Here is a 22,937-nt window from a genome sequence, read left to right on the forward strand (position 1 = left end):
ATGTTGGAAGATACTGCCCACTCGGGGCTGATATTTTCTGTGTCTGCATACACGAGTGCTGTGGAGTATCCTTGGCGAAACATTTGCTCAGGCACTGGGAAGTTTTGCTAGCCAGTATTCACCCTGAGAATAACACGGGGCTTATGCTGGCGTGTCAGTGGTGTTAGCACACGTAGCTGCAGGCTCTTTGTAACGATCACGAGCAGCACATTTTGCATTATTTGCTAGAAAAAGGGCAGAAGATGTAATACGCGATTGCACCACTTAGATTTGTTCATCCATTATACTCCTTTTATCAAATACTCTTGGTGGTGTAGTTTTTGACAGGTACCGAATGCTTATGCAAATGTGATACTTCAATGCAAATGTCATATTTACTTATACTTTGAAGAGAAAAGCGGCTGTTGTATTCACATTTAAGTTACTTCTTGACAATCTAGCATGATGTATTTTGTCAGTGCCTTTTGCTGGTGGTAATGGCTTATGCAGTGTGGTGGCGTGAGCCTGCAGCCTGGTGCTTGTATTAACAGTCCTGCATTCTCCTCTTCAGATCAAGGAAAAGCTGCTGCAGCTGACAGAAAAGAGAAAAGAAATGATTGACAAATGGGAAGACAGATGGGAGTGGCTGAGACTGAGTAAGGATGTCCTTGGATTTCTTTTGGGCAGGGCCATAGCTAACTCTCTCTTCACTGTGTCTGTCTGAGTGTTGACAAAACCTGCAGCTCCTTACTTTTTTATTATTGAAAGTGTGTTTGTACTGTAATAACTGGAAGATTCATGCCTGTTGATTGTAAAATAATGGAGAATTTGAAACCAAGAAACCTGCACCAAATTCTTATTCTATATGATCAAATTTGGAGCTAGGTGAAATAGATCTACCGTATTTTGCAGGTGTCACATTCCAACAGTGTTTCTACAAAGGATGCACTACTAAAAAAATAGGCAGAATTAAAGCCCTGCTATCTCACACCTGTAACACGCCTGCATTATCTGAGAGGCTAGAATGTTGATGAGCAGTTCATTGACAAAGGGTGTACTTTTAAACATTGCAGCATTTTGCAAGTTTTACACCAGCAACAAGAACCCAGTTGTGATACTCTTAACAAGGTGATCTGCATCTCATATACAGACTGAAGCCATTGCAGCAGACAGTTGTCCAGGATCTCAAAACGTGTAGTGCAGTGCAGTCATTTTGCGGGGTTCTGGCTGGCTCTGTATAAGTTCTTCATTTCTTCTGAGCCTCAGCAGGCTTTAAGAAATACAGTAGCATGGGCAGTTGTCCCTCAGTTTGGGTGTTTGTACCATATTATTCATTAAAATTGGTCAATCCCATTCACAAAAACAGTGGAAGGTTTTTTTCAGCTGTGAAGACAGAAGGAAGGAAACCTGGAACTGTAGCACTGTAGACAAGCATAAAGTACAGAAATACTGCTTGCTGAAGGGAACTACAGCCTATGGTCTAGCTGTTCTGCAGACAGGCCAGTCTGAGGAAGAAAACCAGCACATAACAGACTTTCTACTCTGAAGTTAATAGGTTACAGCAGATCAGAACAAAAAGGAAATGCTGAAATTGCAAAATGAAACAGTCTGTAGAAGAAGTGAAGGTGGGCCTTAACTTTTATTTTTCCTCAAAGCAAAGCCAATAGGATAAATTTCTGTCTTTTAAATGATTAATTTCAGTGAGCTTAGTTAAGGAAAATACTTGGCCAAATACATTTACTTTTTTCCCAAGCTATTTTTAAGTGAATTCGGAAGATCCTTGATGACTTCATGATGCTCTATTGGGCATTAATGGCACTGATATCTGTACATTCTTTGCGCAGTTTTGGAGGTACACCAGTTTTCAAGAGATGCAAGTGTGGCGGAGGCCTGGCTGCTGGGACAGGAGCCCTACCTATCCAGTCGTGAAATAGGTCAAAGTGTTGATGAAGTGGAAAAATTAATTAAACGGCATGAAGCATTTGAAAAATCTGCAGCTACTTGGGATGAGAGATTTGCAGCACTGGAAAGACTGACCACGGTGAGTGCTATAGGCGAGAATCACCTCTCTTGGCCATTCCCCTTCATTTTGGTGCCATCTGATTGGCACCATTTGGTGCCATTGTTTGGAATAACTCCTGGCATCACCAACCTCATCTCCGTTTGTTGATCCATTTGTTTTGTTGATCAACCTAGGCCAGTTACCCAGGGCCTGAAGTTTCATGTTCCCAACAGTACTAAAACCCTCTCAGGTTCATTTCAACTCAACAACGTGCAAGGAAAGCTTAAGTGATAAATGACCTTAGTCAGCAAAAGCTGTCTCAGGCCCAGGAGTGATGATCCAGAAGCAAATTCAAGAGCTGAGCAGTTTGCTCCGGCCCTCTGCCATACAGGTTGTACTGCTAAAAAGGAAGGGGGATTCTGAGTGAGAAAGACCCAGATCCAAACACTTGAAATGATTTTTGGTTAAAGACAACAGTGTGAGGAGACAGTGGTGGGGAGGGGGGTTTGACAAAAAATGTTTATTGTGTTTTGACTGCTCCAGTACAAGGCTGTGTTGTCCTGGAGAAAGACATCATAAGCACTACCACCCCCCCACAAAAAAAACCAACCAACAACATTTTGAGCACAGCTGCAATGTCAGTAATTAATGCTTGAAGAACATGTTACCATCATTGGAGAATAATTTTACTTTAGACACTACAATTGAAGTGGCTTGATTTTTCACAGGCACTGAGCATCACAGCTGCAGACAAAGTGAATTGGAGTTTCTCAGCATCTTCAAAAATCAAACTGGTTTTATTTAGATCGTTAATTTCAGGGATTGGGATGTGGAACATGTATGGCAAGCAGACAAGAGGATGTCACTTCTCAATATTTTAATAGCTTGGGCTGCTTTCTTGTTTGTCTGGTTTTTGTTCTAATAGAATGAATTAGAAAAGAAACACAGACAGTGGTGAGCTGCTGACCAGGCACTCCACTTGATGTTAAAGGGTCTGATACTGTGTGCCTTTACTGAGAAATGCAGTGCAACAAACTTTGCATGATTAATACTTTTAAAGACTGATGCCTTCAAATTTTATTCCAGTTAATTTTAATCTCAGTAATGTTTCAGAAAAATGTACAGAGTTATTTTTAGTTTCTAGAAATGCCTCTGAAAAACGTGCGGTGCTTTTAGATGCACAAAAATGTTTCATTTCTCAGTTGGAACTGCTGGAAGTACGTCGACAACAAGAGGAAGAGGAGAGGAAGAGACAGCCGCCCACTCCAGAGCCCAGCCCAAAAGTTGCAGAGGATGCAGACTCCCAGCAGCAATGGTAAGCCCAGGATGCAGGAAGCTGAACTGCGTACTTGTTGCAAAATGCACCACTACAGTACTTCACATGGTTTCTTCAGACAGAATTCTCAGGCTGAAGATGCATTGTAAAGGGAGAGTCTGGAGGGTGTGTGGTTTTGTAATGTGACCCTTTTTAGAAGACTTGGTGGTTTCTGGGGACAGGACCTTTCCCAGACACCTGAACTCCCTCCAATTTTTCATCATGATGCAGTGTTACAACTGCTGAGGTGTACCTGGCCCTAAAGTAAGAATGCTGTTTTTACACCCTCTGTTATGAATTAAAATTTCTGAACAATCTTGGCTTTCTTCTTTGATGAGCATCAGTTACAGATAGATTCCAAGCCACGTCCATGGAACATTAACATTTATAAAATTACTTATGTGATAGGATTAGGCTTGTTTGTAAGGTAACTGTCAGGAAAGTCTGTTTTGATCTCCCTTAACATTGGATTTATTCAGTTGGGCCTGAGGATTTCAAGAACTTGCTTGAATTTCTGAAGTGTGCAATATTCAGTAGGAAAATCTCATTTTGGTGAAAAGATGGGTGACTTTCAAGAACTTAATACAATTTCTTCTCTTTTTCCTCTCTCCCAACAGGGATGGGACAAAAGGAGAACAGGTTTCCCAAAATGGTTTGCCATCAGACCAGGAATCTCCACGGGTTAGTTACCGCTCCCAAACCTACCAAAACTACAAAAACTTTATTAGCAGACGGACAGCCAATGACCGGTCATGGTCTGGACTGTGACATACAGAATCATTTGCAGCAAAAGACACCTTTTTTTCAGTATGGTTTACTGGTACTGGTTTAATCTTTTGGCTTCAGATTTCCCTGCTGCTTTTCTCTTACTTCCCATCAGTTGACTTTTCTTTAATTAGTAGCCCCTTGGAGATATATTTGCTTCACTTTAATCCTTGTTTATTTGAATCTCCCCACTGACACTCAGTTGCTGTAAGGTGACACATTTATTTCATGTTATTTACTGTGAGTTTTTCATGTTGCTAATAGTATTAAGATTTTCCAGCTAAATCATCCTTTATATGAGTAATTGAGATTTAATGAGATTACATCATAATGAAGAAGAGAACTAGAATCTGACAGGTATGACGCATCGAGTTATACTAACAGGTTTCAGCACGGCAACGTTATTAAATCAGCTGCATTAGCAAGTGAGTTATTTACAAGGCCAAAGATAATACATGCAAGTGAGTTCGGCAGTAAAGGCTGGGAGGGAGGGGAGAGTTGTAACTATCGACAAATAAAAGCCTTAAGGTTAGTTGTATAACATTCCATGCAGAATGGACTCATCGACTGCAGATAAAAATAAACATGATATAAAACATTAAAAACTAGTATCTAGATTTATCTTGATATTTAGGCCTTATGAAGAGTTGTGATCTTGCTGAATAACTATTTTGGGGCCCCATTTTGCCTTGGTCCTGTCCAGTTTATACTACAGCAATTTGATTTACTCACACTGGAGAGACAGTGGTATAAATGAGAGTAGGTTGTGGACCCTTATGGAGAGGTTGTGATGCTTTTCTTTAAAAACTAAATAAAATACATTGGTCTAAGATCCCAGCTCTTTATTTTATGTAAGTGCAGGCTCAATGGTCCATGCCTTATTCATTCCTTCTCAACAGGGGATGTCCCAGTGGAGTCAGAATGCATGCCAATAACCTTAATGTGCAGCCATAAAAATACCAGTAAATATGTATATATATATGTAATGCAAAGCAGTAGTTGAAAACTGGCTTACCTCTCCCATTACCTTCCTGCAAAGCCTACTTGTTTCAATTAATGCTTTGAATGGCGAGAAAAATGACACTTCTTTTTCTTAGATTTTTGAACCTCACTCTCTGAGGTCATATTAAGTGCAGGAAAGGCTCCTGGCAGGCTCAGATCGGTCGATATTAGAGCTCTTACCAGTACTGCGAAGGAAATGCAAGTCCCAGTCTAGGACTCTGGGAGGAAATGCCTTTCAGCACAAGTTTATCCTTCACATCCATCCCAGTTACTTTTGGGTCTGCACACCGTCTCTGTCAATGCCTAGGATACGAAGCAGTTCTACATTTTTCTTTCTTTAAATAAAGCCTTTTGGTTCATCTTTAATGTTAGATTATGAAGTGAGCTGTCTGTTGTACATCTAATGTTTATGAAATGATATATAGTTGTGGAAAGGAACATGAGGTGGCCTGCAAGCACATCCCAGATCATCATCATCTTGTTGGTTACCACAGCCTTACACATCATATGTTTGCTTTTTATTTTATTTTTTTTTATTTTATTTTATTTCATTTCATTTTATTTTATTGCCATGATACATAATGCATTTCCATGTTAATCTTTGCCACCTGCACTTCAGTCTTTCATGAGAGCTTTTTAGCTCAGTTCATTGCATCGTGTGTTGCAATACATCAGATGTACACAGCTGTATTATTTCTGATTTGAGGCGCAAGATACACTGCTGTTGATCAGAATTTTGACTTCTGACAACTAGCTGAGCAGTGCAGCTGAATTGTTTGTATGGGCTGAGCTTGTAAAGTGAGAAAGGTGATTGAAAGGATGTGCTTCAGTAATTGTACTTTTGCTGTAACTAGTCTTTCCACTTCATGATGCATGTTTTTTTTTCTTTTGTCAGGATAACAACATATAGCTTCTTAATGCTTTTAAAAATTCCATATAAATTTATGCAGACGATCTGGTGACTACCTACACTAGTGTTGGCTCTCTGTGCCTGTGAGAGTATGACAGTTCTCAGAGCAGTATAGCTGTAGCTTCAGAGTCCACCATCTGGGAAGCCTTCAGATGTATTCTGGCTAAAAAGTAGTATGTAAAAGTAATTTATATAGATACACATTTTTACTTGTATTAGTACACTTATATATAAAAATTACACTTTTATGGTGAAGAAAAATTAAGTAATCAATTAAGGTCATCATTTTAGGCAGTAGAAGTGAAGATTTCACCTATTTATTATAGCATATGGTACTGGCTTAAAACATTAAAATGGTACTTATGCAAGAACAATATATAGGCTGTCATCTATTTGCATCTGAAAAGGCAAATACGTCTCTATTATTTAAGCTGTGGTGCAGAGACTTAAGCTGATGAACTGAATATAATGTTGCTCCAAGCACTATGAAAATCAAAGGGATGTCTCCAGTCATTGTCACCAGCTGTCTTGTTGCATGTTATAGTCCTGATTTAAATATCTCAAGATTAGTCCTTAGCCACTAAAGCGCTTTCAACTAACCTCTCAGTCATGATTAAGAAAACTGTATTCATGTGCGTGATAACTGTTTTGTTGTAACAGTACAGTTTGCTATTAATGTTTGTCCTCTGTTGCGTTGTCTCTGCATGCCCGGTGCATGTTTCCATTAAAGTTTGTTTAGCTCCTGTTTTTTCTCTATTTTCATGACATATTCTTTGCATAGCTGTTTATGATTCAGATTTATTTTGCTTGTTTTCTGTTAATTGTAGATAACACATGAAAAGGAAATAAAACCTGAAAGAGCATCAGAAAAGCTTTTCATAGCCCTTTTACAATCAGTAGAATTTTAAGTAGAAGTTACAGGTCTGATTGTGTGATTAAAGTTGGCAGTTATCTTTTAAAACTACAGGGTTGCAGATTGCAGCACTGAATTACATGTTATTTCCCATAAAACCACATTAAGTAGCTGTGCAGTGACTGCTGTTCTGAAACTGGTCTGTTTTGCTTCAGATTAGTGGTTATAGCTACCCCAAAATCAGTAATATTTTCACATCTTGCCAGTGTTGCTACAGAAAACATGCTACTTTCAGCATCAGTCTAGGTAAGAGGTAGTTCTGGGTAGTTTATGTAAGTTGTTGAGATACATTACTGTGGTCTGTGCAGTTCCTTATTGCTGGTCACAAAGGGTTCATGTATCTCAGGGATCCAGCCAGCTGAAAAGCAGAGAACTGGAAGTTCAGTAACTGTCACTGGTCAAAAAGATTTGCAAAAGGCTGTCCTTTTTCTTGAATGTGATCTGTTGGCCGTTGATGATCAGCACCAGTGATGACTGACTAATGGAGCTTTCATTGGTGAATCACTGGTGGTTTCTTTCACTACCTGTGTTCTAGTAGCTGTGCTGGCAGTGTTTGGGTAATCTTCAGCCTCATCTATTTATTTACCCTCTCCCCCCTTTAATGCAACACTTTGTTATGTTTTGAGATTTGGATACAAATAGTGAGGTTTGATGGCTTAGACATACCCTAATTGTGAAGAAGCAGTGTCATTGATTTTGACTTCCACTGGGTAACAGTGCAGGGTAGATGTTTCCTCTTATAAATTAGGCTGTAAGGCTACACGTCTTTAGGAACAGAGTAAAACAGATATGACTGAAGTGGAATGTGAGCTGTGATTCTTTCCCTGTTTCAGTGGTGTAGTGTCTGTACTCTGGAGATTTAGATTGCTTAAAGGCAGTTAACCAATCCTTCCCATATTTATAGCAAGTTGACACTTAGTTCTTCCTAGGTCAATATATGAGGTACAAAGGTGTGAGGTACAATAATGTATACTTGGCAGGTATAAGAAGTTCTAGCAAATGGTGGCAAAATTTAGTTTGTTGCATAATAATTTGGCTGCTTTTGAATTGTCCAGGCCATGTGCAGAAGTGGGAATGTCTAATTATTGTGCCATTCACAAATACCTGCTTGTCTGCATAAAACAGTCCAGAATGTTTGTAATCTACTAGAGCATTAGCAGCACTAAGCTTTAGTAACTTGCTAATAATAATAATAATACACACTGGTTGTGTAACTCTTGAGCTGCTACCAATGGCTCTACATGTCAAAGTAATGGTAGAAGAGAAAAAAACTGGGACCAAGCTGCATTTCAAAAGCTTATAGCCATTAGGATTCCAATTTAAATGATTTTTGGATGAATGGCTCCTGAAGACGTCGACAGCTTGACCAGTCAGAGCTGCTGGAAACATGGCTGCTCTCTAGGCTATCTCGATCACAGTGCGACAGGCAACGCGATCAACAAAGCAAGTGATGGGCAAGGCCTTGGTTCTGTCTTTGTTTGGGGGTAAATAGCTGTGTGATGTTGTGTGACTGTGGTGGTTTTCAGTTCCTTTAACAAAAATCCAATCCACCTAATAACGAAAGTCTGAAGAAGACCTTGATAAATTGACACATGACCTCATTTCCCTTGTCTTTAAGATCCAATATCCTAACTGGGATGGTGGAGATGAAATGCATGGTGTAATCTTTCTAATTTCTGCATGTGTTGATTTTGTTGTGTCACTAGGGGAATGGGGAAAGCGGGAAAGGAGCTTTTACAGAAACAAATAAATTACGCAATTTTTTGTAAATGCTCCTGGGCAATTTTGGCATATTTTTCTGCTGACTCATAGTTAATACCTTTTATGGACTTTTAATACCCCAGTAATGCCATAAATGTATTTAAGGTGGCTGATGTGTATAACTTCTACTGTTCCTCTAGGTTTGCAGAAAGTGTGATTGTTACTGTTCCAAACATTTGAGTACTTAGCAAGATAATTGAATGCTCTCATTTTAGGAATGACATATAAAAGAATATGAATTGACAAGCAGAGCAAAGCACAGTAAAATTCACACTGATGTTTAGCTGCTCTTATTTTCCCGTCTCTCCACCTATAATATAAAATGGGTACTAATCCATTCATACCTTCTAATTTCCTTGGCCTTCTGTGTCTCCATGGAGTGTGAGAAACAGCTTACTGGCCTGTGTCGTTCTCCAGGCAAAGTTTATACACAGCCACTTTGTGCAGGGAAACAGATTAGCTGCAAGATACCTCAGTGTTGTGAGGCTTCTAGCTGAACTTTTTTTCCACTGTTCCTAGGTGGCAGAAACTGCAGAAACAAACGAAATGGTCAATGGAGCTGCAGAACAGAGGACAAGTTCAAAAGAGTCTAGTCCTGTTCCTTCTCCAACGGCAGACCGCAAAGCCAAGACCGCCATTCAGGCCCAGACTGCTGCTACCCTACCAGCCAAAACACAGGAGATTCCTTCAGCTCAGATGGAGGGCTTCTTACATCGCAAACATGAATGGGAGACACACAGCAAGAAAGCCTCGAGCAGGTAAAGTACTCGATGCTTAATGCAGATAATTGCATCCAAAATCACCAAGATGTAAGACAGTAAATGTTATCCCTGCTGCTATTGTCTTCTCACAGCTCCTAAAGACCTTTCAGGCTTACTGCTCCTGTTGTTGTAGGAACTGTGTATGCACGGTTGAACAGTATATTTGATGAAGTTGCAATCTAAAGATACAAGGTAGAAAATGCAGTGGTAGCCGTATTTGGAAGGCGGAAAACTGAGGCATAAAGATACCATGACTTTCCCACTTCACATGATGAATTTGTGGCAGTAGCGGGATTTGATTCCAGATCTCAGGTTGTACATTACCGCAAGAAAAGAAAAAAACGTAGGTGTGAGAATAGAAATGTCCATATTCTTCTGACATTTTCTGTTTGCACATTAGCACTTTCCACCTACTCTGTAATCTGTTCAGAAGAGAAAAGCGGGTGAATGTGATTTGTGTGCCTTAGTTGATTCCAATCCTAAGGACCCAGTCCTGCGGTTCTCAAACAGGCAAAACTTCTGAGATTTCCCTCTGCGCTGGGAAAGCAGACTGGGGTCCTTCATGACCTGAGAGAGCTCTTGAAACCAGATTGATGACTTGGCTGACAAAGAAAATGTTGACTAGCAAGTGGTGAGCTACACCAACATCTGAGGAATTTGGTAGGAGCCAAAGCACCCAGCAGAGCTGAGTGCAGATCACAGAAGAGTACAGTACTACCATGATTTTTGTTCAGCTAGAGTTGTTCACACTGGAGAACTCCTTTGAGGCAGTGACAGTCACCAATACTAATATCTAGGGACTCTTATTTCTAGTAATCATTGATTTTTTTATAGCTGTATTAGCGAATGAAGCAGATGATGGCACTAAGAGTATTTGTAACAATCGAGGATTTCACATGCAAGCCATTTGTTAGTTTGCAGCACAATGAGAATTCCTTCTACAATAAAGCGTAGTCATTAAAAGGTCAATCAGTTTCTCTCCCAAGTATGCAAACTGCCTAGCCTGCCAAACAGTCCTCCCACTGTTAGGATATGCTTATGTGCTATCACAGAGAGCTCTGGAAATCTCTATTCCATTTGGCTCAAAGTCAGTACTTTTGTCTTGAAGCCATGCTTTTATGAGAGAATTTGCTGTCTGCAGTTTACAGGACAGTGTAGGCTGTATTGACATCCTCAGACTGAACCAGTCTCCATTATGTTATAGAAATAATTGTGTTTGGTTTCTCCAGTTCTGCAAGTAAGAGCATTAGATTTATAAATGCTTTTGTTGTTTTCTGTGTCTTGAAGATCATGGCATAATGTGTACTGTGTCATAAACAACCAAGAGATGGGCTTCTACAAGGATTCAAAAGCTGCTGCTTCTGGCATCCCCTACCACAATGAGATTCCTGTCAGCTTGAAAGAAGCAGTCTGTGAAATAGCAGTCGACTATAAAAAGAAAAAGCATGTGTTCAAGCTAAGGTAAACCTGTTGAAGCATCTTGCCATTAGCAAAAGTTGTGGTGGTATGTTCACTGTGCAAATTCATGGGAGGATCTAGCCCAGGAACTGATCATAATTACTAACTGCAGTATCTACTTTTCTGAACAAGCTCTTCCCAACACTGGAACATGGTATATTTATCCAAGATAGCAAGTACAAAACAGTATCAAAATAATCTGTGCGTTATTTACATCTGGGACAAGACTAAATATGTCTGCCTGAAGTTAGGAGCCTGCATTTAAAAATGCTGGGCTTTTCAACTGCTCCCTCTGGAATTGATTGAAAGGAGCTGAATGTTCATGGTTCTGCTCTTTTCAAAATCAAGCCTTTTGTTTAATTTTTTCAGTATGAATTTAGGAGACTTCTGAAGACACCTATCACATTTTCAGATCTAGAACATGTGGTTACAGACCATTTCATTTTGAAGTATGTGAAGCACTTGTTGTTCAAAGGTTAAAAAAAAGTAAGGCTTTTCCTACCGAAATTGTGTGTTTGTTTTACTGTGCCAACAGTTAAAAAATATTTTATTGTTACACAGCTGCTTGATCATTTTGTCAAAAGAGACTCACTTTATGAACTGATCAGGTCATGTATTCCATGATAGAGATAGGGGGGCGATTTTATATTGATGCAGGAATCCTCTAAAGATGATAGAATCCGTATCCAGGGAAATTTTCTTTATGGCAAATATATAGGGGAATATATAGCAAATATTTAGGGAAATTTAGCTTTCTTGAAGACAGGTGTGCAGCTATGCGATTCATCCTTTATACTATTTTAAGAGACTCTGAATTGATAATATAAGGATATGCTGTTCCAGATACAAAGTTAGGCAGAAAAACCAATTGCCTGTCTTTTCACAGTACACTGTCACCTGCATCAGGCCTCTCGCATCATTGCATGCAGCATATTTTCTTTACTCATTCTCATTAGGAGAGTCCCCAGAGAGTTTACCAGCTCGTCACGGCAGATCTCTCCAAGCTGAGAAGGGGTGTGTTGTTGAACATGTGAGGGGCTCACTTCTACAAAGGCTGAGGTCTCTACAGATCTCATGTGCAGGCAGATCTCTCACAGAAAGGTCTAGTTGTGATCTCTGGAGAGTACCCTGGAAATATTTGTCTTTATTTTTTAAAGAAGAAAGCAAGGCATAGTTACATTCTTCCTAGTGTCTGTCTTCACCGTTATTTTACTGTTTAATACTTAATTTCATTCCATAAAGAGATTTTAAAATGCTTTCTTTTTGTGAGGAAAGATCAGGAAGCCTGCAACACAGCTCCCACTAACCCTGCCTCCTACTTGTTCAGATGCCTGATCTGACATTATTCAGACTTTTTTTAATTAATATGTATCTTCAAAAACATTGTTGAATGTATGCCAGTTAAACCATCTGAGTCAAATCAGCACAGAAATAAAACGGGAGGGAGACTCTGGCCTTCGATGTGAGAAGAGGCAGCTACTCATAAATAATACACAGTATAGTATCTTGAGTCACCACCAGCTATGACAGCAGAGCAGCTGCAGAATTTCGCTAGGTTTCTACAAAAGCCATGAAAACTCTTGGGTGTTGCCTGTGACTTGTGACTTGTGACTTTTTTAAAATATTGAGTAAACTTTTATACTGTCTTTTGTGAAAGAGAAAAGATCTTCCTAAAAGAGCAAGTACTGAAGCAGCGATCATCAGCTGCTGAAGATCGTGACCTCTGCAGTGCATCCTGACTCACTGGAACACGTCCACTGTCATAAGGATGTCTAGAGACCAGAATGTACAGTGTGTGTGGCTGCCTCTGCGTGACAGTACAGATACCAAAACATGAGGAGTTGGGGTGTATTTGTGCACATGTAGATGTTACAACTGTCCCGTGCCATACTGTGTGTGTCAGTCTGGTTATGTACTGTAGGTAAAGAAGCAGGAGTTGAAGCAGTGTGACTACTACTAAGCTAAATTCGTGATGGTTGTTTTCTTTACAGATTGACTGATGGCAACGAATACCTCTTCCAAGCCAAAGACGATGTAAGTTTGTTTTTTCTCATTGTTTTGTTACTGATGTGATATCTGTGCTGTTGTACAACAGGAAAAAAATAGCTGCAAAGAGCTCGGGGGTGCGTTTTAATTTCCTGGTCATGAGTCTTGTGCATATGTGTGGGTGGTGTGTACATTCAGAAGCTCCCACTGGCACCGCCAGGGCAGCAGGGTTTTTCAGATACAGCTTCTAGTAGACGTCTTCAGCAGGTGCGTAACCAGAGGAGTGCCAGATAATGAGTTAGGACCGCGTTTCTTTTCATTTCCCACTTCTATCCATTCCCCTTCCACAATGTTGAGTGAATTAGAGAGGGCGTGACACACGGATTGTAACAGCTTTCTGCCTTTGGGGCTTCTTGAAGGAGGAGATGAACACGTGGATTCAGGCCATCACATCAGCTATCTCTTCTGACAAAATCGAAGTGTCCCCAACCACCCAGAGCACTCCAGCCTCCAGCCGTGCCCAGACCCTGCCTGCCAGCGTCACAATAACCAGCGAGTCCAGCCCTGGCAAGCGGGAGAAAGACAAAGAGAAAGACAAAGAGAAAAGATTCAGCCTTTTTGGTAAAAAGAAGTGAACTCCATCTCCACACACTGCACTTCTCTGACCGTTCCAGTGGAATTCCAGCATGCGAGCTCAGAACCAATACGTTACTCTCTGTGCCTCATGTTCCTCAATGTGATTGACATTTTTTTATTTATAGAGTGTTTTAAAATAAAAAGCCAACAAAAAAGAATCTAAAGTTACAAATGAATGAGGTGCATTGGGCAGCTTCTGTAGGAGAGGGAGGACCAGGTTTTGGGGGTTTGTTTTTTTTTGTTTTTTTTTTTTTTTTTAAATGAAGTTAATGTAGATTAGATCTTAATATTTAAACTGTTCCTCAATTTTGTGAGGCTGTCTTGGAAAATAACCCACTCCTAGTGCTATTGGTATGCAAGGCAGCGGTGCTTTCAAATCTACTGTGCACATCAAAAACCAATGTACAAATTTTCAAAAATGTTCACTCCATTTAAAGGTTGTTATGCTGAGTCTTGACTAGTAGAGCCTCCCATTACAATTCTAACATTTATTAAAATGATAGTGTATTATCTTTGCTGTAACAGAGTGCAGGTATGCATTAACTTACAGACAAACCATTTATATCCTGGCATTGGTTATTAACACAACCTGAAGCTTTTCTGCATCAAGTACGACAGATAAGAATGTTGGTGTACAAGGTGGATTAGCAGGCTGATACGGTTTTAAATAATCTGTAATTTCAAAATTTTTTTTTTTTTTGCTGAAATACATTATATTGTATGTTTCAGATAATTCTAGTACAAAGTATAATAAGACTAGATGTATAATAAACCCTTTAAAATCATTGATAAGTGTAAAAGTGGAACTGAAGCATTTACTGGAAAAGTAATGTTACTCAAATGGTTACTTGCTTGTCAGCTGCAGCACTGTGTGTTATAATTTTGCTACATTACCTTGCTATTTGATACATAGTGTGCATTTCTCTGTCACTGTAACTATTGTAATGAAAAATTTTCATCTTACTGCACAATCAAAAACTACATTTAATAGGAATGAACTTTCAATGACTGGGCCTGTAGTCAAGAGTAGTACTGGAACTGGCTTTCAGTTGTATCGAACTGTACCTCTAGACTTTTACCCTATCTGTTAAATATATGCTATGTCATTAAATGCTTTTAAAACTAAATATGCTGGTTAAGTTTCTTATTTCATTTCTGACAATGTTAAATCATAATTTTGAAAGAGGATCAAAAATAAAGTTATTTTAAAATGTCATCTCTCCTGTGCACTGAAACTAATGTCTTCAAATGTAATTCCATTTTTGTGTGCGAAAGTTCATACTGAAATACTTTTCTCTCTTCCCACTCTTCTTTATCTTCCCTTTCCCTTCACTTTCCTCCTGCCTTCCCTTTCACCCTGCCCCCCAAATTAAGTGCCAAAGAATAAAGAGGGAAGGAATTAAATCAATATTTTGTAAAATATTTTGACATAGATATTTTTCATGAGAAATAAATCCAGCAGAATTGATGGAAGTAAGCATAAGCATAGGCTGGGACAACTGAACGAGTTGCCTGAATGTCTTGTCCAACTGGCATAAATATCCATGTACTAGTTTGCAGCAAAAGAATATTATTTTGAGTAATCGTAGTTCTCCAACGTTTTACCTACCTTTTGCTCAAGTGCTTAAGTCCTCAGTAAATTGGGCAATAATTGAATTTTGTAATTCACTGAGGACTTGTTGTCCTGTCCAGTTTAATTTCACTGGGGTTTTCTATGTCAATTTTTTTTAAACATACTTCTCTTAAGGTACAACCACAATTGCACTTCTGTGATGACATACATTTAATGCAGCTAAGGTGATTTCAAAGCTCACTATTTTCTTGACCTTGTAACACTTTAAAGACTAGCATCTTCTCAGAATTTTCTTGAAGTTGGATGCCATCTAGGGAACCATCTAAAAGGAATAGCTCCAAGAAGCCTAATAGGCACTCAAAGTTTTATAATCAATGAAATGTAAGGAACCTGGGTTTTAATTTTCTGTGATTATTAACATATACTCAAAACATAATTTTAGATGGAAAGCAGATGAACTGCAAAATAATGTGTTTCCAAGCCACAGTTTCCTGAACATGTGACCGATACAGTGTCTTAATTGTTTTCATGGAGTATACTGTTTTCTATGTTTTCCTTGTTTTCTGAAGTTTTTGGTTATTAAACAATGGAATATTCATGCACATGAGTTTTTACTCCTGTAATGTTACATTGTTCCAGTTTAATTATTAGTAAAATGTAGGATAACACCACTAGCCTTGTAAATGTAAAATTTAATACAATATAAAAAGCTGAGGTTTAACATTGGAAGAGAAAATGAAACATTTGTCTTAGTTGATTAAAGTACACAAAAATGGTGATGCCTTACCGTATTTATCACTTCAGTTAAGCTGTTACGACGAGTAATTTAACAGGTTGGTCGTGACTACCTGTTGTGTATAATCCTGTAGTGTCTTGGTTGCACATGCCTTCAGAATTGTTTTTCTTGTTCTGTCTTGCCTCTTACTGCAAGTTGTTCCTGAAGACTGCTTGAATAAAAATCCTTTCTGCTTAGGAACTGATTTCAAGTTGGTGAGGAGCAAGAGTGAATTCTAGTAAGCCTTGCCTGTTTCCCCTGTGGACCATAAGGGTGCATGCAGTTTCCGTGCAGAGAGAATTGGTGGGTCAGGAAGAGCCTCCTCAGACAAAGCCAGGTCAGAAAAGTCAGGACAGTGGGCACAGCCGGTCAGTGGGTGTGCTGGTTTCAGAAGGGAGAAAGCATGGGGGACTCCCTCTTGGATGATGTGAAGGGACTGCTGGAAGATACTGGAGGAAGGAAGACTGTGAGTATGGATGGTGGAAATGGGACTGAAACTGGAGCAGGTTGTCACTGCCACTGGTGTTAACTATTGCGACGGTGGCTGTATTGCTGTATTGAATTGCACCACTAAACATGGCTTGACCCCCTGATAGTTGAAACTTTATATTCCTTCTGGTTACCATGCTGAAGAACGAGGATTTGTAGTACAGGTTAATGCTGTATTGCAGTTTGTGGGTAGGTTTTGTAAGAGAACCCATATGTAAGTTGTTTATATTTTCTCTGGAGATACATTGCAAAAGTAATACAGAAGTTGAACCTTAAAATTTTCAAAGAAGATCACTTAAAGCCAAACACTTTTGAGCTACGTTGCTGTCGCTGTTATGAAGAAGAGAAGTCATCCTCTAGTCAGGTCAGTCTTCCTGCCTTTTTTCCTCTTGGGAGCCTCACATTGCATTCTAGTATCAGAGAGCTGTGCCTGAAGGGTCCTTTCCATATCCTGACAAACTGAATTAAGTATAATGAGGGAAAAAAACACAAAAGTCGTTAGCCATAGGAATTAAGCATGTGTTGGGTGGGAGGGTTTTCTTTTAGATTGATGCAAATAATCTGTTAATCCATCTGTTCTGCATAGAGGAGATGCTCTATTGTAGGGTTGTACTCTGTCTGAGGAAGATTAATGATAAAGTAAATGTATGATTTATCTCTGTTCCTGTGAAATACTGTTTTAGATGGTTTTTCACTTTACTGTGTTCTCTTTTTTATGGTTGAGTTCACAGAGAATGGACTTTAAATGTGGAGGGTCTTTAAGAATACACTTTTGTAATATATAGCTTGCAGGTATAATACAGTTTTTCTTTTTTTGTGGATATTTTGTTTTTTTCTACCATGACTAATCACAGGTGGCTGAATAAATGTAGAAACTGAAATCACAATGAGTTGGAACAAACATTAGTCCTTTTCATTAAAAAAAACCAACTCAGAAAATCAGACTCTGCTAATGACTGACCTAATGTTAGGAGTTAAATTACTGGAAAAAGCAGAATTCAGCTCTCTGATAGTACAGCTCTACCTGTGGACTGAACAATAAATCTACATCCTGACAACAGGAGGAATGGAGGAACGGGAGGTCTCAGCCAGCAGAAGAGGAAGAAGGATTCAGTTTGCTTTTCTGTGTCCTAGTATCAAGAAGGTATGTTTTGAGGTCAAGCAGAACAATGCATCAGGATTTGAATTGTCCCCATGGCCATGGGTGCGCAGGGCCTATTTGAGAAGTCAGTATTCAGCGCTTGAGACTCTTCATTTCCTTCCTTACTGCTGAATGTAATTTATCCCTTGTTGTTAAGCATTTTTCTCTAGCCTTGTGACAGCAGTTCAGTGACTATTCCGGTTCTGGTAGGTTATCGGGTTTTGGTTCAAAGGATTTTGAACAAGGTTAAAGTGCAAATAAGGCATAAAACAAACCCACAATGCAGTAGTGTAAATGCTGCAGAACAAGGGGTGAACAGTGAGAATAAAGAGAAATGTATTACAACATAGAGCAATGAAATGCAAAAAGCATAAGAGTTAGAGATTTTGCTTCTAATTCAGCTTGTACCCTTTGTTGCTGTGCATTCTGACAACAGCCTGGCGGGGTGAGATGTCTTATAATGTGCTAATGCTATTGAAGCAAATCGAGACGAGTTGCATGTGCTGTCACCTGACAGAATCTGAGTCACTCTGTGTAGCCGAGGCAGCAGAGTTGCTTCAGCAAGCCCACGTGGTCACATCTGCAGTGTGTCATAATGCAGCATATGCAGCGTGCACCCGGAGCATGGAGCAGCTGAGGGGAGAGCCTGTGCTGCTTGGTCATCACACCTGCAGGAGAGTCCCAGAACAGAGGATCAGGAGACTAAAATGGTCTACTTTGCAATAAAATACCGATTTTAGTATGAAAGGAAGGATTTTGTGCATAAGTGTATATTTCGTAATGAATCCTCACTTGCTTCTTAAGCTCAGCATGCTGATTAGGCTGGTGATCGTGAACTTCAAATCTACAATACAGTTTAATTACGCATGTTGTTCTAAGTTTGAAGTGTCATTTACTTTGTGCATTAATGAATTTCATATAATAATCTTTAACTGTTAGATGAGATGCTGTGGTGGTTCATTACATTATAACGGTAGAGATTATCTGGGCCTAACATGGATTTTGTTACTAGTTTCTTATTAATACTGCTATTCTTTTACTCCCACACCCAGCTGAGAAAAAAACAAGTCCCTTGTTCACAGAGTACCAGCGTTATCCATAAGAGGTCACTATCTGGAGTGGTGCTTAGCTGCAACAGATCTGCTATTGCCCAAACAATCAAGTATTATTTGTGCACTCAAGAGAATTAAGAGCTTGGATGAAAGTTCTCTTAACTTGGAAAAGTCAGATTTTAAGAGAGTTATGTAATCTTGTGGCAAGATTTAGACATGACTTGGATATGAATCATCATAGGAAGGAAGCTGAGTCAAGTATGGCAGCCAGGAAACTTGGCTGAAAGGTGAGAAAGGCCACCATCCTTGCTGTGGCAGAAAAAATGAGAAGTTTCTGAGGGAAGGTCAGGATCTCTGCAATGATGATAGTAATTTTAGATTGATCACTGAGATGCCATGAAAAGATTACAGAAAGGCAGCCCCAAATGTGTGTCTGGATGAAGGCAGGCAGTAACCCATTGGAGATGAGGTCCCCCGGTTGGTCTGGGAGACCCTTCCGGCAGGAGGTGCAGCAGTGAGTTGCACTGTGTTAGCAACGCAGAGGTACAGTGGGCTCAACCAGGCTGCTTCAGAGGCTGGCTGTGTCGCTGCGGACCACGTTCTTTACTCCGTGCCTCTGGGCTTTGAGCAGGGATGAGCACAGTAGACCAAGACAGATGTTTTTTATCGATCTGCCGTACATGGCAGTCCTGGACTGCACTTAGACGTGCAGCAAAACAAATGTGTTATGGTTGGTCAGAAGGACTTTCCAGGCCAGGATCTGAAAGAATATGGTATGCCTGATCTATCTTTCAGAAATGGGTTTGCTTTGCGTTTGAGGATGGAAAAGACTCATTTTTTTCTCCACAGCCCCCCCCCCCCCCCCCTTCTGGCCAGATCTGAGCATTTCATCAATGCAAATCAGTATTTCCCCCCATAAGGAATAAGAGCTTAGAGCCAATTCCCCTGTTATTACTTTGTAGTTAAATTGTAAAATCATTGAGAGGCATCAATCAGAATTGGATTAATGTAATGCTAGGCAACAAACAGAACTAGATCACAATTCCTGCTTCTCATCCCTCCCCCCAAGTTCTTATAGATTTTATGTAATTTTAAAAATTATTTACAGCTCAAATAAGAGGTGCCAATTTTGAAATACCAATTAATATGCCATCTCAGTGCATCTGCTGTACATTAATCCATAAAAATATGAGTTATAAATGGTATTTTGTGTAGCAAAGATCTAGGACATAGCACAGATGTTTCTGGGAGGGAAAATCTCAGTGTTCATTGTTAATCACAGCTCTCAGATATATAGAGAGTGAGCAGGATATATCACAAAGGATTGGAGTTAATTTGAGATGTGATGCTTTTTGGTATCTTCTATACAAGGCATGCTTTAAAACAAACAAACAAACAACAACAACAAAAAAAACCCGATACAAAAAAAAACCCAAACCCCTCAAAAACCTCAACAGCAGTGAATGGAGAGAGCAAGTGTGATAACTGTCATTCAGGTACTACTATACAAGATGCTATATTAGTTTGTTTTTACATTTAAAACAAAAGTAGTAAACGTCATGGGATATATGTTCTAGGCTAGGCTAAAAGGGTCCTTGCCACAATGAGGAGGAAAAATGGTTGTGCTATTGCAAATTTTTATGTATCTTTTCATTATGTTCTTAAATCTATTTTAAAGTGTTGATTTTTACCAGAGTTATGTTAAATTGGAAATATGTTCAGACTACTCTTTTTTCAGCATAAATGCCCTCCTCTACTGAGGTTCACACTCTTGTCTTGGTTGTAGTGCTCCCTCCCAGCCTTCCTCATATTTGTGATACTGAGGACTCCAGAACTCAATTTTTGCTTTTTACAGCTGCTAATCTAAAATAAAGCTTATGTTATTGGGCCTCTAGTTCAAGAATTACGTTCAGTTAGATTTATGCCCAGTATTAACACTAAAAAGAAAACATGAAACCATCAGTGGTATTTATGTTGTACTGGCAATGAACGGTAGGTTGCAGTATTGAGGAACATTTTTAGCAACATGACAGCTCCTAATAAGAAATTAATACTGCTTGCTTTTTTTTTTAATTGGAAAAAAAAATACACAAAAACCTCACCATGAAATGTAATTCAATCACCCCCCAAAATTTCACAAAATCCTTGAGAGTACAGATCATAGGGAAATAAGTGAAACTGAACTTGTAGTTCCACGTGTTTAGTTTTAAGTTTTTTCTTTAAGTTTTCTTGGGGTGTTGGTTCATGACTAGTGTACTTCATTGCTACAATAATGATAATGATTTCTAAAAAATAATTTTTTCTAAAACTGAGGATATATTTTTAGCAAAACAATGGCTATTGTTTAATGCCTCCACGCTTTGACCATACTAAATATCACAAATAAAAAAAAAATAAGCCAAAGTTTTCCTGAAGGATGAAATACAAAGTTCAACTTGACCACTGTTGCTCACAGAAAGGTGACAGCCATACAAGCAGAGACTTGAAACTAGTTTTTTGTTTGTCCTTGTTGAGTAGGTGAAGAGGCCATTTGTCATATGTATTAATTTTTTAACGAGAATTGCATAATGTAATAAAAAAAAAAAAGAAAGCTAAGATCACATGGAAGTTATTCCATGGAATAATACTGAGATGAGAAAGGATGAAGAATTCATAATTCATTGGAAGTCTTATTAGGTACCCGCACCCACTAGCTGACAAAACAATTTTCCACATTCTGATGTTTCAGAGCAGACAAAAATGAAATAATGAGATTTGAATTGTTTCACAGCTACATGAAGATACTTCACCCAGGTTTCCATCACAAGTGGATTTGTGTGGCTGTGGGTAATGCAACACACAGCTTCTTTAAAGCTATTCTTGCTCCTGCCCTTTTGAGGCTACATAAAGATTACAAATATACAAGAATGCGAGAGGTTATACTGAGTTTCTCTTCTAGGAGGAAAGAGCTCCTGCCTACATGTAGCTCACCGTGGCAGCATCATCAGTGGGACCACCCAAGTCTGTTATGTGACCCGATGGAGAGAGGTAAGCAGATTAAAAGTCAACAAAATGCTAGCTGTATTTTATTAGCAGTTTTTTGGTGATAGAAGGAAAGTAACACTAACAGAATAGGGTAAATAATGACCCACATGCTGGGTAACTAGAACACTACCATAGCATACCTAATGGACAATGCCATGGGTGACAAAATATTATATTTATGTCAAGTCACCATTATCTTGACTTAATGCTTAAAGTGCAAATACTGTTTCCTAATTACAATGTAGCTTAGCAGTTTGACATTCAGAGATAATGTATCACCTTATGATTAATGCTGTTGATCCTAGAAATCTTTCAGGACAAGCTGTATTGGACAGAAACTCGTGCTCAATATTAAACTATTTGCTCTTAAGACAGCAAACATTAATGTTAAGGAGCATCACACGGTTCTTCCAAGAATAAATTTTGTAACAGCAAAATGTAAGAAACTATAAGAAAACAATGTATCTTAAACCCTTAAGAGTTTCTTTATGATAAAAGTTAAATACATTTTCATTATTCTAAACACGTTTTCTAAACAGTTACCTAAAAGGAGGCGGGAGAGAGGGTTGATTAAGCAATTACATGTTACTGAAATTTTCGACATCCCTAAGTTTATTTATCTAAACAAGTGGGAGAGAGTAACAAAGGCACTTATGGAAGTGCTACACCCTATATGAATGTGAAATATTCTAAGTAGCTTTTAAAAGCATTCAAATTATGTGAAGAACTGACTTTAATATGAGTAAATAACAGCGTTGAAAGTGTTGGCGACTACGTTCCTCGAGGACCGCTGGAGGAGAACATACTTTTATACAGGTGTACCACCTGTTCTGTCCTGAAGACCTGGCCTATTACTGAAGGTAAATTAATTCAAGACAAAGGGCTTGTCCCAACGGATTTTAAAGCACAGAGATCAGCACACAGACGTAAATATATTTGCTATTTTCTATGTTCAGTTATCATTCCTTTTGAAAAGGGTTTCTGTAGTCATGGATTGTGAGCTTAGCAACAACAAACAATTGTCTTAATGGCTGTATATGCTTGGACCAAACGAGATGTGTATTTTGGTGTGTGAGTGAGATGATTTGCCGGGTTAACTGCCGGAAAAACAATCAAATGCAGTGAAAAGCTGACTGCAGAGAAAGGGTTAGCTAATTTTGTTGTATCTTCATTTTTCTAAATACTTGTGAGACTTTTGGATACAACCGCAAACGGGAGAAGCAGAAAGGTGGTTTTTACCGTGTAAATTTGCATATGACTTGTGCGGCAGGCCGCGACATTTGAGGACGGGGTGAACTTGTATCGACATTTGACACTCTTTTTCGGATTGCTCATGGAAATAACGTGAATGAGGTAACCCACAATGTGGTTATAAATGAAAATCAAGGTAGCTCG

The 22,937-nt window shown here is 39.1% G+C and overlaps 1 protein-coding gene across 5 annotated transcripts in view; it reads left to right on the forward strand.

Annotated features, from left to right (window-relative positions):
* SPTBN1 (spectrin beta, non-erythrocytic 1) overlaps positions 1 to 14,615 on the forward strand; it is a 136,829-nt gene extending 122,214 nt beyond the window's left edge. For all 5 annotated transcript variants that reach the window (XM_052783938.1, XM_052783941.1, XM_052783939.1 and 2 more), the window contains 8 exons: positions 551 to 635; positions 1,824 to 2,020; positions 3,184 to 3,296; positions 3,914 to 3,977; positions 9,167 to 9,405; positions 10,696 to 10,869; positions 12,858 to 12,900; positions 13,272 to 14,615. In XM_052783938.1, the coding sequence (XP_052639898.1) occupies positions 551 to 635; positions 1,824 to 2,020; positions 3,184 to 3,296; positions 3,914 to 3,977; positions 9,167 to 9,405; positions 10,696 to 10,869; positions 12,858 to 12,900; positions 13,272 to 13,487 (1,131 nt within the window). In that variant the 3' untranslated portion in view covers positions 13,488 to 14,615. The remainder of the gene's footprint in view (positions 1 to 550; positions 636 to 1,823; positions 2,021 to 3,183; positions 3,297 to 3,913; positions 3,978 to 9,166; positions 9,406 to 10,695; positions 10,870 to 12,857; positions 12,901 to 13,271) is intronic.
* Positions 14,616 to 22,937: the final 8,322 nt, after the last annotated feature.

This window comes from Harpia harpyja, chromosome 4 (assembly GCF_026419915.1).
Source record: "Harpia harpyja isolate bHarHar1 chromosome 4, bHarHar1 primary haplotype, whole genome shotgun sequence".
Classification (NCBI taxonomy): domain Eukaryota; kingdom Metazoa; phylum Chordata; class Aves; order Accipitriformes; family Accipitridae; genus Harpia; species Harpia harpyja.